This window comes from Argentina silus (genome assembly GCF_951799395.1).
Source record: "Argentina silus genome assembly, chromosome: 7".
In the NCBI taxonomy this organism is placed as follows: domain Eukaryota; kingdom Metazoa; phylum Chordata; class Actinopteri; order Argentiniformes; family Argentinidae; genus Argentina; species Argentina silus.
Genome location: NC_139661.1, coordinates 16,101,668 through 16,118,285, shown reverse-complemented (window position 1 = coordinate 16,118,285; position 16,618 = coordinate 16,101,668). Strand labels below are relative to the sequence as shown.

The 16,618-nt window shown below is 45.0% G+C and overlaps 3 protein-coding genes across 5 annotated transcripts; 1 reads left to right on the top strand and 2 right to left on the bottom strand.

Annotated features, from left to right (window-relative positions):
• Nucleotides 1–3,669: 3,669 nt before the first annotated feature.
• ankrd34bb (ankyrin repeat domain 34Bb) lies at nt 3,670–5,288 on the top strand (the record flags this gene model as incomplete). The annotated part of the gene is given in 3 exon segments (XM_083673967.1): nt 3,670–3,878; nt 4,302–5,223; nt 5,226–5,288. Coding segments are annotated over 3 exon segments (1,188 nt in total). The 5' UTR covers nt 3,670–3,675.
• Nucleotides 5,289–5,531: 243 nt separating this feature from the next.
• fam151b (family with sequence similarity 151 member B) lies at nt 5,532–9,847 on the bottom strand. 2 transcript variants are annotated; one of them, XM_083673925.1, is made up of 6 exons: nt 9,651–9,847; nt 9,258–9,383; nt 8,923–9,082; nt 8,569–8,710; nt 7,891–8,012; nt 5,532–6,975 (listed from the first exon to the last, which is right to left on the bottom strand). In XM_083673925.1, the coding sequence occupies exons 1-6, from the start codon at nt 9,790–9,792 to the stop codon at nt 6,825–6,827; spliced, it is 843 nt and encodes a 280-aa protein (XP_083530051.1). In that variant the 5' UTR covers nt 9,793–9,847; the 3' UTR covers nt 5,532–6,824. The 2 variants fall into 2 exon arrangements, with proteins under 2 accessions (XP_083530051.1, XP_083530050.1); XM_083673924.1 differs by having other exon boundaries at nt 5,536–6,975; nt 7,891–8,026; nt 8,493–8,710; nt 9,651–9,845.
• A 113-nt stretch (nt 9,848–9,960) lies between these two features.
• Nucleotides 9,961–16,443, bottom strand: ccdc125 (coiled-coil domain containing 125). Of its 2 annotated transcripts, none has more exons than XM_083673919.1 (12): nt 16,235–16,443; nt 15,540–15,894; nt 14,763–14,821; nt 14,046–14,132; nt 13,513–13,590; nt 12,651–12,736; nt 12,314–12,396; nt 12,093–12,205; nt 11,802–11,906; nt 11,379–11,532; nt 11,002–11,120; nt 9,961–10,667 (listed from the first exon to the last, which is right to left on the bottom strand). In XM_083673919.1, exons 2-12 carry the CDS (start codon nt 15,853–15,855, stop codon nt 10,293–10,295), a joined length of 1,575 nt encoding a protein of 524 aa, XP_083530045.1. In that variant the 5' UTR covers nt 15,856–15,894; nt 16,235–16,443; the 3' UTR covers nt 9,961–10,292. The 2 variants fall into 2 exon arrangements, with proteins under 2 accessions (XP_083530045.1, XP_083530046.1); XM_083673920.1 differs by having other exon boundaries at nt 15,540–15,846.
• Nucleotides 16,444–16,618: the final 175 nt, after the last annotated feature.

Genomic DNA, 16,618 nt, shown 5'->3' with positions numbered 1-16,618 from the left:
TGACAGAGACCTAAAGTTTCAAAGCAGTGTTAACTCTAACGTTTGACTATGATATGTATACTGCAACAAAAGTAAGAAACAAAATGTGTGTGTGTGTGTGTGTGTGTGTGTGTGTGTGTGCACGCAAGTGTGTCTTTTTGTCTTTCTATTCTGTGCATGTCTGTTGCTTTCAGCTGATTCACTTTGGTTGACTGATGACTGGTTCACTTTGGTTGACTGATGACTGGTTCACTTCGACCAGTCTACACTGAAGTGGCTAAACCTTTTGCCGAAAAATCTGTGTGACAGATATGGACACAAACTGAGTCATGATTACTGATGATGGTAAAATGTTGACATGGCAGGGTGCAAAGAGAGGAGAGGGGCAGACATTTCATGATTGCGTTGAACGCAAGTGTCTGGTATCTAGTATTTATGTAAATGTTTTGTTTACAATGACCACCTTTCTAAATGCAAATTGTAAAAACACTCCCTTGAAGGGGAGATGGAAGGGTGGCGCAAACAATTGTGTTAAATTGGACCTCTTTGAGTGTGTTTATAGAGCAACAGAAACACTGTATTTATGAATGTCCAACAGAGATAACAACAGTACTATATTGCCCATAAAACCATACATTGTATAACTTTAAGTAGATGATGATACTCTGTTTGTGGTAAAACATGATGTTCACCCTATAAGACTGAAATGCAGTTATCCGTACTGAATAGCCTCAAATGTCCATTAAAGTCCAATATTTGTATTCTTTTATGACGTAACAGCCAGTCTTGTTCTGAGAGGCCGCCTGTCTGTGCGCTACAGTCATTATAAGCTTTTGAATGTGTGTGCAAAGAGAAAAGCAGGTGTCAGGTGTGTACTTTATATTTTATCTCACTGATATGCCATAAAACCACCTCGGTCCATCCTGAGCTTCCTCATCCACGTCTTTTGATAAACAATCTAAAGTGGATCTATGTTGGGTTTGGTGGTGTGTCTTTGGTGTGTGTGTGTGTGTGTGTGTGTGTGTGTGTGTGTGTGTGTGTGTGTGTGTGTGTGTGTGTGTGTGTGTGTGTGTGTCGAGTAAGATGAGGATCAGCCTCGCATTTTGCAAATTGCATATTGCAATATCGCTCATGAATATTAGATCTGCCAGAGCGTGATAAGTGGTTTATTTGACCTCGCATCTCTGGGTATATTTCCACCCCCTTGACGGAATCTGAATTCATTCCTTTTTATCAGTTCCCATGATGACATACAATGACACAAAGGCTTGTGCATACTAATGTACCATTTAAAGGGGTACTATTTTGGCAGTGATGAATGTGTGAAACTGAAACTGTTTTCAAATTTCACATCACTTTCCTTTGGAATTGCCTAGCGGTTTGGATCAATTACATTTTCATAAGTATAGCTGACAGAATATCTTTGCTGTCTTAACTCTGTATGTGTATTTGCCACCCGCCCCTAAAAATACCAAATGGATTGAAATGTTCTTCTCTCATGCCATTGAGGGCTATCATCAGGTATTCTCTCTGTACTGGCGCTGCTTGAAGGCCAGGACTGAGCCCTCACACACACACACACACACACACACACACACACACACACACACACACACACACACACACACACACACACACACACACACACACACACACACACACACACACACACACACACACACACACACACACACACACACACACACACACACACACACACACACCTCAAACAGGAGTTTAAATGCCACCCTACAGAGCTCTCGTCACAAGAGGTGGCACCATTGGCTAAGGACAGCTCCGACCACCTGCCGTGTGTAAACAGAACCACACAGTCTACAGTACAGTAACTCCCTCTAAACCAACACTCTACTGTGTCTTTGTGTCTCCAACAGGCAACAGGTCTCTCCAGATTAACCACACACCCACAGGAACTTTATAATTACTGATAAACCTGTGTGTGTGTGTGTGTGTGTGTGTGTGTGTGTGTGTGTGTTTGTCAGTCTGGGTGCTGGTGGAGTCCTAATTGTCCACCCTTTTGCCGAAATGTTCACTGCCCAAAATGGATAAAAAAAAACACAAAAAACATTTGATAGGTGTCAGCGTAGGTTTCAGAAAAATAAATCTAACAACAGCCCTCTCCTTTTAAAGCCTTGTGGGAAGCACACACACCCACGCTTCAGGATGAGTGTAGAGAATTGGGACACTTTACACTGTTTCACAACAATAATGTCCTTGGTCCTCAGAGCTTCCGTGCATCTCTTGACAGACCACACTCCAGACACTAACCTTGCACTCTTATACAGGCAGCCTGACAAAGATTGGAGCTAGAATATGTTCTTTTAGAAGGCCTTGTATCTATCTATCTATCTATCTATCTATCTATCTATCTATCTATCTATCTATCTCTCTATCAATCTATCTATCTATCTATCTATCTATCTATCTATCTATCTGTCCTCCCATGCACATTTTACCTGCTGAAATAACAAATCTCACACACACACACACACAGTAGTGACAGTCACTCACGCACGCATGCACGCACGCACGCACTCACAGTAGGACAATGTAAACAGAAGGCCAAGTGGACAATAGGCTTTAGAACTGCATACAGTTCTCTATGGAGTGAGGACTTGATGTTCCTTTTCAGACCCTCTATAGAGTCTCAGCATTGGCGCTATCTTCAGTTTGATGCCAATTACACAACTCTATTTTCTATCACTTTCACCGCACCCCCCCCCCCCTCTCCCTCTGCCCCCCCCCCCCCCCCCCTCTCTCTCTCTCTCTCTGTCTTTATCCCTCTGGCCCTCTCTCTGTCTTTCTCTCTCTCTGCCCCTGTCTCCATCTGCTCCTCCAGAGTTAAGCATGGATGTGCATTGGGGCTTTCAGCAGGCGTCAATGTTGCATAACACAGCATCCATCTATTGAGTGTCTGAGAGTGTCTGATGGTCCAGGAGCGAAAGGCAGAAAAGGCACGCCACGCGTTGGTTGATTAGCGAGTAGGTGTTTTATATAACCCCTGATTACCATTCAAATCTCATTACACCTTGAAATTAAAAGCATCACTTAAAAGCATGTCTCCCTGGCCATTAATAATCATGTCTCTGTACTTCACCTTAGCATTAGATGAGACACTGTAGGAGTAAGGAGAAGGTGAAGACTGTGTGAATCTAAGACTGTATTAACAGCTCCAGGGCAGTGGAGGCTGGTGGAGGTAGAATTCGGAGGATGGGCTCATTGTAATGCATGGAATGGTATGAGGAATGGTATTTTAATGTGTTTAACATCTTAACATGTTGTTTTTGAAACATAGCATCATATCAATAAAGATCTCACACTGAAAACAAAACACAGTCATGGAACGTCAATTCCTGTTGTCAATCTACAGTATACTGTCAATGAATTATATTCGGTAACACAAGCTACATTTCCCTTCTGGGATAATAAAGACTGAACTAAACTCTCATCTCTTCATCTGTATTTTTGCAGGGCTTCAACAAAGGTGCAGACACGCGCACACACACACACACACACACACACACACACACACACACACACACACACACACACACACACACACACACACACACACACACACACACACACACACACACACACACACACACACACACACCTGCTGATGACCCTCTAATCACCTCAGTCAGTATCTGCATTAGCATCACCAGCAACCCGGCCATGGAGGACGCCACGGAGGTGCGGACAGACGGAAACTCTCTCCTGAAGGCCGTCTACCTGAGCCGTCTACGTCTGACACGCCTACTTCTGGAGGGCGGGGCCTACATCAACGAGAGCAACGAACGTGGCGAGACGCCCCTGATGGTGGCCTGCAAGACGCGCCACACCGACGCACAGAGCGTGCCCAAACACAAGATGGTTCGGTATGTATGTAGACTATTAACTATGATGTTGGCATCACTGTTTAGTGTTACGGCCAAAAGTTGTAGGGACGTTCCAATTAAATTACAACCTGACACGATCATCGACTTGGCTTTTCACCTATTAGTCAACTTCAGCACAGCCAGGTTAAGTGGAAAAACTCAGTACCCTCAGATACTGTAGACGACAGAAACTGCACCATTAAAGTTCAATATTTGTATTATTTTATTGCATAACAGCCAGCCTTGTTCACTTGTCTGTGAGGTTACAGCTCAAATTCAACTTTATTGCTGTATTTTATTGCCATACCAACCAAGGTTGTTAGGAATTTGATTAAACGTGGCTCATAAAAAGCAAAGACATCAAAAGGAACATAAAGTCTATTGCAGGGTAATACAGTATTTCATGTTATCTGTCTCTAACAGGTACTTATTGGAGAGCAGTGCCGACCCAAACATCCAGGACAAGAGCGGGAAGACAGCTCTGATGCATGCCTGCCTTGAGCAGGCTGGGGCCCAAGTGCTGTCCCTGCTGCTGGGCAGTGGTGCTGACCCAAGCCTGGAGGACCACTCGGGGTCCTCAGCCCTGGTCTATGCTGTAAACGCGAGTGACAAGGAGGTCCTGCGGGTTCTTCTGGACGCCTGCAAGGCCAAGGGAAAGGAGGTCATCATCATCACCACGGACAAGCTGCCCTCCGGACGTCAGCTGACCAAGCAGTACCTCAACGTGCCCCCGCCCCCGGACCTGGAGGAGCGCCTGCACTACACCCCCGTGTCCTGCTGCATGTCTCCCTTGGAGATCCAGCTCCGCACCCCTCCTCAAGGGTGCTCTACCAATGTCTCTCCCCAGCCCGGGAGCCCCCACCGGGGCTTCAGGGACCACCAGGGTCTGTCCTTTGGAGCTGGTGGTTCTGGTTCCCCCGGGGCTTCTCAACCGGGCTCCCCGACCAGAGACCCGCAGTTCGGCAGCCATCACCCTGAGGACAGCACCAGGGGCGTTGGGGGGGCGGAGAAACGTAAACTGGTCTCCAGTCGATCCTCCACCCTATCGGGCTCCAGGGAGTCTCTGGAGAGTGCCGTCCAGAGGAGGGGCCCTGCGGCGCTGGAGCGCAGAGGCTCAGGTGCCCTGCTTCTGGATCACATCTCCCACACCCGGCCTGGGTACCTACCCCCACTCAACCCCCACGCACCTATACCCGATATCGGGGTCAGTCCTACCTCCACCTGCTCCTTGAGTGGAAGCACTAAGACCTTAAATGGGGGTGTTGCTGGGCCGAAGCCCCTTGTCCCTTGCGCCCCCTCCTTCCCCAGGGACCTGATGGCCAAGAAGACGCTTTTGAGGCGCCACTCCACTCCATGCAGACCGAGCAGATAAAACAACCGGTCAACTTTGAGGAACTTTTCGGCCACTAAAGAAGCTAGTGTACACTGCATGCGGGACTGACTGTGTGAGACTAACTGTGTGCAACTATCGCTTCTAATGCATTACATTTACATTCATGGCATTTAGCAGACGCTAAAATTTATCCAAAGCGACTTACAACAAATACATTTGTTTAAGTAAGTGAATCATCTATCCATCAGTCATCAGAAGATAATAAAGTAATCAATGCTAGGATTTTTTTTGTTTTGTTTTTATTAACAGGAGAGAAACTTGTACACGGGGGTAGTGGGGGTTAAGAGGTCTTTAGGAGGGAATGTGTTGCTATGTAACCATAAAATCATCAGCTGGTATGTCATTCGGTGTGTTTCAAGGCTAAGCTACTTGTGTGATACTGCTCTACAGAATACATGAACATCGTGGAACAGAGCATAGAGTGGAAAATCACAACCTCTGATAACCTTTTGATGGACCATGCTGAGCACCCCTTCGATTGATAAATCAATCTCTGTTTGATGCCTCAAGCGAGCAATCCAATAGTAGCACTTATTGAAGGCCATGTGACGTGAGTGAGAGGTGCTTTTAATAAATGTTGGAGTCAGGGAAAGAAGGCCATGAGTCCTATGATTTCTGAGGACTTGACTCAAGATATGATTTGCTCTTCAAAGGAGGGGGAATGAAGGAATACACTGACAAAAATGACAATCAGTGACAAAGGACATTCTTCCAGGGGTGACTATCTCAGATCAATCTCACTAGGGGAGGGGGCTAACGTGACAATCAGGATTCTCGTTGATGAGGAGCAATCTTCCCCATTTGTTGGAAACGTATTTAATGTGTGTTACACTACGTCCTGTTTATTTGTCAATTTGTGTTGAGTAATTTATTTCCAAGAAGTTTAGAGAACATCCAATCCATGATCTCATCCTAGATGACAAACTGTACAGTAATGGAGAAAGTTGTTTTTGTACACTTGTCAATGAGGTTATTGTTGTGTTGCCTAATGCATGTTGAGTTCCCTGAAGAGAAAACGGATCAGGGAAATTAATTCTTACATTTTCCTTAACAACGCTTTTGTACCATATGACCGAAAGGCCATTGTTTCGGTTTTCTATTCATAACATCACATACAGCAACATCTTATTGAAACGCAGTTCATTTACCTGCAAAAATGTCTTAACGTTTTTACAAAAGGTCCAAGGTGAAATCACCTTTCAAACAGAACACAATCTACTGTGGTCCCGATTCAATGTAAGCACAGAATTCCAGTTGCCAATGGCAACATTTCCATTGTACATCACCTCTGAATGTTCGTCAGTCTCAGCTATGGTAGGTTACTTTGCATTGTCTTGCAGTTACTGTATGAATAAACCTTGGACAAAAACCTATGAATCATTCCTCTCTTTCTGACAGTTTAATAACGCTGTGTATCTCCACGCAAAAGTAAAGTCAGGTATAATCTCAGAATCGCTAGTCTTCTTGGTTTTTAGTGAGACTAAGTCAGGCATGGAAAATTCCTCTCCAACTAGTTTGTGTTCTTTCAGGGGGACTATTCTGTGGTTGTCCTTTTAGGAGTAGCCAGGTAGTCTGCTGAACTCTGACCTCTGAGAGTCCAGCAGGTCGTAGTAGACCCTGGTTTTGTCCAGGTCTCTCCTATAGGTCAGCAGGTCCCCCACAGCCAACACGTCGCTCTGGCCTGTCCACACCGTGAGACTGTACCTGAAGGAGGGATCAGAGCACGCCAGATCAGGCACATAGCAGTATAGTACAAACAAGTGGGAGATTAGATTATTCAACAGCTAACACCATATCAAGGTTCTATCATGAATGCTATTCACCAGGTCAATGGAAGAGAGAGACAATGTGCTGTATTGTTTGTGCAAACAAACAAAAGACAGGTGGTAAGGTTCTCTTATAAGCCTTTATGGGTTTGTTTGTCTTTCAACTGTCCTTTTTGTGCAAAATAATACAACAAAAAAATAAAACTCAGTTGGGATATAGAGGCCAATAGGAAGATGACCGAGTGGCAGAGCTATGACCATAGAATTATAATTCAACACATTCTATTCTATTTCAACGGTTCTGACAGCATGCCACAGCTTTTCAGTGAAGTTGTGAATATGAAGCACTTTTGAGCTCAAGCTGTGTTTTCCACCACAACACACCACCTGCAGCCCAGACAGGCCAGGCCTCTATCCATCATGTCATAGTGAAGGACACATTAACTTGCACCATCACACACAGAGGATAGAGTGAAGAGGACAACAGATGGATAGAGAGAGAGAAACAGATGGAGGAGAAGGAGCTTTGTCCTTCTGAGACGGGATTAAGCCAGCTAGAGCTAGTTGACGTATACATCTGCACTATCTAGCCAATCCAGGCTGTACAGTAATACCATTTTCACACTATTTTGCCGACCCAAGCCGTACTGTGCTGGCTCAGATATTTTCTTTTAATAGTGTTCTTTCCAGCATTGTAACATCAACTATGGTGGATGAGTAACTAGGCCAGCACAGCATAGCTCTGCCCGGCCCAGCTCAGCTCAGCTCAATAGTGTCAAGATTGTATTCCTCAGATGTGAGGCCTACCTGACCAACAGAGCCATTTCCTTCATTAAGGGGAGCTATACAGTACCTGTCTGACTGCTGAAGCAGCCAGTGCAGCTGTGAGAAGGACTGGGCCAGGAGGGCGGCTCGGACGGGGAAGGTGACTGGCTGCTTCAGGGTCCTACACACTTCCTCCATCTCACGCACCATCTCCCAGCTGTACCCTGGGACACATGGAGGTGAGGGGATGAGAAGGTCAAGGACAGTCGAGACAGATGAAACCATAGCCGCCTAACCAGGTTTTCAAGTTTATTAGTGAGTATGAGTTTAAAAATGCATTTCATGCAGGGTCACAATACACTTGACATTTAGATCAAGTGTTTGTTTTCACATGACACGTAAAGAGATAGTTCTCTAAAATTTCCTAATTTGTTAATAATCGTCTTACCTTAAAAGTAGTCTACAGGCCAGTAGTGAGTGACACCCTTTATGATGGGTCTGTTCCTACAGAAACCAAAAGGCTGTTAACTGTTTGGTTGCTGTAATACTTCAGCAGAGTGATGAATGGCTCATTGCAGATGGTGTCACTCCTGGTCTATACACTACTTTTAAGCTAAAGGGACATGTGTCATTTGGGTGACATATCAACAAGTAGGTGAAAAAGTGGGCGAACTATCGGTTCTGAGTCACCTGGGTTCTCCGTGTCTGCAGCCCAGCCTGTGGTCCAGCCGAGGGAGAGCACGTTGCCTTGGGAACCGGGACCCACCGTATCCAGGAATGCTCGCGGGTCGAGGGGAGTGGCCTTGCCTCCCGGGCCCGGGAGGATGTCAGCATTGATCCATACCGGACCACGCAACTGGGTCCGGACCTCCTCTAATAATGCCATGGATGGTGCCACCGCTTGTAGGCTGTGTTGGAAAACAATAATAATAATAATAATAATAATAATAATGCATTTTCTTTGTAAAGCGCTTCTATCACATACCCAGAGCACTTCACAGGTCAAAACATGAGGTTTACAAGAGGTAACACTGATTTCACTATGAAATATATATTTGTTGTTTTGACTGTACGACTCTCCGTACTGTAAAGTTGACAGATGTTGAGGAAGTTAGGTTACCTTTTGAAGTCTAGCTTTATCCCCTTGTGTGATGCCACAACCTCTTTCAGCCAATCACGCAAGGTGATATCGCTGTCAGTCTCAGGAGGATGTGCCATGATTGGCTCTTTAGGGTCGTGGCCCCTCATAAGGATGTCAGCTTCAATCATGTGCGCGGAACCTTGGTTTATGCATTGAACATAAAGGCATAGAATAAGAAACCAATGGAATGTAACAAGTAACATTTTACCAAATTGCAATTCACAACCAGATAAATAACACTGACTTATATCATATATTCTATAATTTAAAACATATTCCTAAAGCAAAACTGAACAATTCTCTCCAGGACTTACTATTGAGGGCCTCAGTGACTTTGGACTTGCTGTTGGCAGCATGGGCCCATTCAATATCAGCAGCATCCTTCCGGGATATTGTCCCCTGGCGGAGAAAATACTCCAGCGTCTGGTCACTCATCGGTTCTAGAGACAGACAGACAGGGTGTGACTCACAGCCCCTCACAGCCCCCAAACAAAAATACATATACACACACACACACACACACTACACACACACTATACACACTAGTGCTTATCGGGACAAAGTAAAACTACAGAATTGGAGATGATAGTCATAGATGTTTGACTAGTGTTAAATGCAATGGACAAGATAGTATACGCATTGTAACAATCTAGAGCGGTGTTTTCAGTGACGGCTAACAAAGTAGCTAGTTTGTTAGCCTAACTTACCTGTGACAGTAGTTAGTGTTTTAGGGTTCAATTTCAAGATGACGCATAATGTTAGGCTCCCAGTCAAAATAATAGCAATAACACGAGCACGGAACAAACGAGGTGGGCTAATATATAAACTAGTTTTGTTTATAACACCCATTCAACGTGAGGTAGTAGCAGCAGTGCTTGTGAAATGTTTTGACAGGTTTCTTCTTCTGCAGTGCTTTCGTCGCACTGGTTTGTGGGATATGTAGTTCTGACTGACAACCAGTCTGCAGCGCTTGCTTCATCAGTCACAAGAGGTAGAAAACTATGCACATAACCCAAAGCGTCGTTTTAATAAATACATGGTGTCATATCATAAGAACCATTATCATTGGCACAAACATTTATATGGATACATAATTTATAATATTTGTATGACAAAACTAAAAACTACATGAACTGAATACAAGGCTTCATTGTTCATTGATTAGGCTGGTGGTAAAATCTCTTATCATAACCTCAAGAAATGTTGCATTCTAAATATGTGCTTTCAGTCACATAAGCATATCATTATTGATCATGTATCATATGAGGCAGATACGCGATCGGATAACAGGACGGGACAAACTAACAGGACAAACTAACTAATGGGGTTAGTCTCTTAGGTTAGGCAACTTATGAACATGTTCCACAGCCCTCTTCTTTTCCACAACCCTTGTCATTTATCCCTCTCTCTGTGAGTGGCTGGCCCAGAGAGAGGCACTGTATCTGGGGCTCTGTGGCCTCTGTTTTGGCCTCTTGGATCTTGGAGTGTTGGAATTCCGAGCAGTCCAATAATGATGCTGCACCTTGACACGGGTGCTCTCCTACCCCCTGCTGGAGGTGGTTGGAACTGTCTGTGCCTGAAGCTGCACAGTCCTGTCCCGTGTCCTGCATCTCCGTCTGCAGCCTGGAGTCTGTCTGCAGTCGTCTCTCCATCTCCGTCACACTGTGGCCTAGCATGAGGCTCACCTTCCGCTGATGCGCCAGTGCTTCCTCTTTATCATTCAACTGCAGAGGGAGAGAACCAATGAGCAAAGGGAAACCATCAGTGGGTGAGCCAAGTTCGGCCAATAGGCCTTTGAGCAACAGACAATTGTACAATGAGCCCGTCCTCTGATTTCTCCCTCCACTGGTATAAACTTCCCATGCCAATTTACATGTCCACCAGCCTCCATTGATACAGTATAGAAGAGCGTTCAGTATAAATCCTTCTCTAATATCTGGACTATTCAATATTGTTTGATGATACTGTATACATGAGGGTATTGGGTTCAGTACAGGCCAGATGAGGCCAGGACAAGTCAGATGAGGCCAATACAGGCCAGATGAGGCCAGTACAGACCAGATCCAGGAGCTTGTGCAGAGTCTCTGTAGGGTCATCTGAGATCTTGCCCACGGCGCTGGACGGCAGCAGCCCTCGGAGTCTCTGAGCCACGCTGAGAAATGTTGTCTTATCACTACCTGGAAGACAATAGAATAGAATACTTCAACAATCGATCAGCATTTGATATACATACATACAAATGTGCTTCATCTCAGCTTACACCCTGAGAGATGTTATCTTATCCCTATAGTCTGAGAAGGTCTACCTACTGTGGCCCAAAAGATTTGCTTCATAGGTGAAAAGGTAGCATCACTGAGTGATATATTTTTTAATGCTGACTATACTGTACATTTTTCACTAATATAATGTGTCATGTGATGTAATTTAGGCCACACCTCCTTCTGGCTTGTGTGGATGGGACTTCTGTCTGTCCGTCTCGGCCATAAGCAGGAAGTGGTCGCTCCGCCTCTTGAGCTGCTGTTCGAAGGCGATACGGAACGCGTCCGCCACCATCAACGCCTCGTCCCTCCTCCTACGCTGGGCATCCAGCTACACAAACACACAAACACACACACACACACACAACACACACAACACACACACACACACAATAAGCTGATAAGCCTAAACAAACGTTCATATTTACACTTGAGGGTTTGGGTAAGTTAACATGAGGGTTAGAGCTACACTGACAGTTTATTTTCAAAACAGCTCATATAATTGTCATACAATGTCAGCTCATACAATTGTCTCAATTATATAGACAATTGAGACAAAGCACCAGGGGTTCAGGTGTGGTGTGGTGTACCCTAACCTACCTCCTGTCTGAGTTGGAGGATCTGTTTCCGGCTGGCAGCAGCACTCCTGGCACAGGGGCAGGGTTCCCTCACACTGGGACACTGGCACGCCCCCAACACAGCCAGCTATGGCATGGAGCATGGAGGAGATACAGAGATGACAACAATGCTTGTGGGGATGGACAGACTGAACAACAGACAACTGAAGACTGACAGACGTTCACTGTCAACCTCAGGCCTAAGGCTCACTAAAATGAGGTTGTAATCTAACCTGTAACCTAAATTAATTCAAATAACCTCTCTCTCTCTCACCTCCAGGACTGTTCCCTCACTCCCCTGGCTGCAAGGAGGCTTGGTCCCCTGAAAGGTTTTCTGCTCTCTGACACTCAGCATGGCCAGAAGCTCCAGACACTGCTGACTCAGAGCTACACACACACACACACACACACACACTTCACTTACTAGACAATATTTTACAGTTCAATTGTTGTGAGGCTGATTGGGACTAGAGCACAGATATTAGGCACACCTACCAGCGTTCTCTGACCTCAGCTCCTGTACCTCCCGAACTCTGTCTTCCAGGCTGTCACTCAGGGCCTTGTTCTCACAGCAAACCCTGCCCACACAGGTACGCAGACCAATCACAACACAGAACCATGTACAGAGAGTCAGGACAAGCCAATTAAACCAACGGAAGCCTGAGCTCACATTTGGCCACATCCTGACTTATGTTGCAAATTCCTGTGCAGGTAGGCCTATTCACTTTTCAATCATTCATACGTTTCCGTTAAACGCATCTCTCAAAACAGGACTCTCCAGACTAATTTAAAAAAAGAACCACATTTGGTTTGGCAAAGATATCCACCACACCTGTCATACTTCTGCTCCCAGGACTGCTGAAAGCTCTGGAACTGCACCTGGTTAAAGGTGATCTCCCACTGCAGGGCATTCACCTCCTGCAATGGAGACATGTATTTTACTGAGAAAACATCACATCTCTCATACAGCTCTCAGCTACATAATGTGAGTCTGGTGATTCCTTTGCCTTTGTTTTCCTATTTCTGTACCAGTGGAGGCTGGTGGAGATAGAAGGACCGACTCATTGTTATGCATGGAATGGAATGAGGAATGGTATCAAGCACCTCATTCCATTCAATGCATTACAATGAGACCGTCCTCCGATTTCTACCTCCACCAGCCTCCCCTGTTCTGTACACATACAGTATAGTCCTCAGGGATGTATTGGTAAATAAAACAGGATTGAATAGATGGATAAACTCTAATGCAAATGACACTGACCTAGCAGAACAGGTGGGTAAACCCTAAAATAAAAAGGTGGATAAACTGGGTTTACTAGGGAGTACTAGGAAGTACCATGCAGTACTCGCCTGAGGCTACACCTCTATTAGCCAGGTGACTTGACTGCAGGGGTCTGGTGGAGGTAGGAATCGCAGGATGGGCTTATGGAATGGAATGAGAAATGATATCAAACGTGTGAGTACTGGCTCATTGTAATGCAAGGAATGGAATGAGGAATGGTATCAAACCCATGGGGTTTGACACCATTCCCCATTCCATTCTATGTATTACAATGAGGTCATCCTCCGATTTCTACCTTCACCAGCTTCCCCTGCTCGGCTGTAATTATTTGAAGGTAAACAGACCAAGCCTTTATTTGAGCTGCCTGAGGCTGTTCGTGCAACAGCCCTGGAACAAACAGTCAGTCTGTCACCTTCTCCAGAGCCTTGGTCCTCTCCTCGCTCTTCTGGAGCAGACTCTTAGTGTGAGTGGTCGCTTTGTCAAGGATAGCCTTGATAAATGAAAGGATAAATGTGTATCAGAAGAAACTTAACACTCTGAAAATTCTCCTTGGCACAGGGTAATATCATACTATGTGAGTTTGAAGGGAAAATAAAGTATGATTACATTTATATAATCTTTCTTGATTCTTCCAATCCACTGACATTAGACAATAACATAATTTTGACTGTTTCTGGTCAGTACAGCTGGAAATGTATTTGTTTATGTATCAGACAACAATGTGATATAGTACTATGTTCACAGTATAATGAGTTTGAGAGTGCATAGACATACACACACACACATGCACAAACATATACTGTATATATATATATATATATATATACACACACACACACACACACACACATATATATATATACTTTCTGAGAGATTGTATGGTATAGACATAATAGAGCTGAGAGAGTATGTAGACACAATACAGGTGTGCAGGTGAGAGTGTACCTGTCCCTGTAGAATCTTTACAGCTTCCTGTTTCCCTTCCAGGTGACGATGTGTAACCTCCAGCTCACAACGCAGCAGCTCTGCCTCCTGCCACACAAGTCACGACGGGATAGGACAAGACAGCTGTCCATCAACAGATTCATCACTGATAGCAAAGACTACATGGTGGTTGTGTGGCCATGAACTCTTAAAAAGTCTCTTATTAGAATGGAATCTAATGTTTGAATTGTAACATGACTAACGTGACAGAAAGAGTGCATCTCAATAGTAGCTCCCTCTCCATCATCTGCAGCAGGGGAGGCTGGTGGAGGTAGAAATCGGAGGACAGGCTCATTGGATAAACAATATGGCAGTAACTGTCAGGGGTTTTACATTCAGCTGTGTAGTTCTTTCAGAGTAGTGCAGATGAAGGAAAGGAGACAAGGAAAGGAAGCTACTTTTGAGACACACCGGTACTATAAATGCTAAGTGGGATGCTTGGGACAGCCAGACTCTGACCCCATTGAAGTTGACTATCACCCCATTGAAGTTGACTATCACCCCATTGAAGTTGACTATCACCCCATTGAAGTTGACTATCACCCCATTGAAGTTGAGATTTAAAATGGTTAAGGTAAAGGTTTGGGTTAGGGTTAGGGTTGTGGGTCAGGTTGAGGGTAGGGGCGTCCCAAGGATCCCACATAACTACCCCAACACGACCTCACCCTTCCTCCTCACCTCTGTCACTTCCTGTAGTCTCACTCTCAGCTCCTCGATGGAGAGGTCAAACAGGGACTCTGGAACATGAAAGAAAAGGAATACATAATCGCAATGTGTGTGTGTGTGTGTGTGTGCGTGTGTGTGTGTGTGTGTGTGTGTGTGTGTGGCCAACAGGAAAATAGGTGGCAGATGTTTGGCCTGTTGTCCTAGTTTCACCTCCAACACCAAAGCCAACACACTAAGTAAACAGAAGGTTTCCACATGGGCTGACAATGGTTCTAGAGGATCTGTGTTGATGGTGTGTGTGTGTGTGTGTGTGTGTGTGTGTGTGTGTGTGTGTGTGTGTGTGTGTGTGTGTGTGTGTGTGTGTGTGTGTGTGTGTGTGTGTGTGTGTGTGTGTGTGTGTGTGTGCGTGCGTGCGTGTGTTGTGGGATTCCTGTATTTTCCTAGAGGATCACAGAGCTATCTTACAAACCACTCATTGACTTTCATGTTAAGGGCTACAAGGCAATAAATTATGCTTTTGGTAAAATACTTGACTTAAACCTACCTTTAAGAGGAGATTTGGCATAAAGCCATTACATGAGAGTTAACCAAGACATTGGTCATTTGATTGCAGAGGTGAAACCAAGGGTGAATGTAGTCCATGACAGCCATTTAGTCTCAAAATCCATAAAGTATAAGACAGTTTGGCATCACAAGCTTTAACATGGCTGGGAAACATTTGAAGCAATAACAAAAGAAAATGTGAGACATGCTTGCAAGAAAAAGTCTATTTCGCCAAGACCTCCTTACCTGATCCTCGGACCCTCCAGCGAGGGGGTGGCTGCTCCCCCTCTAGCTCCTGCCTGAACACTGTGTATAGCCCCCTGCAGGACGTCCAGGTGAAGGCTGCTTCGCCTCCCTCGCTGCCCCTCTTTGAGAGCCCTGCCCTGGGCAGCAGCTCCACTGCATGGCCCCTGCTCCTGCTCCTGCTCCGGAGGTTCTTCCTTATGGAGGCTGCCCCTGGTCTCTGGCCCATCCCGTCCCCCAGGTCCCCCTCCGCCATGTCGTCCTCGCTGGCGGCCCCCCCTAGGGCCATGGGGCTTTGTTCCCTGGCCCCCTGCATCATTGCAAGGGCACACACCACATGCAGGAAGCTGTCACCTGCCTGACCATAGACAATAGATCTCCTGGTTGATGGGATAGTTTCCAGAGAAACACTCGTTTATGAAATATGTAATAACAAAGGCCATAACCACAAATGAAAATGTATCTTTAAGGAGAATAATAATGTAAATAAATACACTATTATGTTATTATACAACCCTGAAGGCTATTGCAGCCTTGTTGTGGTCAGGACATTTTTTTTTCTCAAATAGGGCGAGCAACAAAATAGTTAATAATAATGGTCGAATATTCAGACCTACCATTCATGTACAGTAGACTACTAAAATACAAGTTTTTCCGCTACTGTACATCACATCTGTTGTACAGGTGCGTCAGCTTACCTGAAAGTTTGAGGAAACAAACGACTCGGGTTCGTTCACAAATAATATAGAAAAGCGAGTAAAAGTGAAACCGTTAAAAAGTTAAAAAAACAACAACAACAATACGTAGTCTATAACAACATCGCTGTAAGAAATCCCAAATAATCCGTTAATTCGTTAATCCATTTCAACGTTGACGTGGAACCACCTTCATATACGGTGACATTCAATTCATGATTCATGACCCAGAGGTGCAGTTGTGGTTTGAAACGCGCGCGGCGCTCTTCACATACTTACTTTACTGTAACATCATAATGAATTGACACATTTGTCTCCCTATCATTAATATCTTACATTAGTGGTTCTGTTTAGGTGTCCCAGTCCTTCAAAGCTTTGGTTTTATTG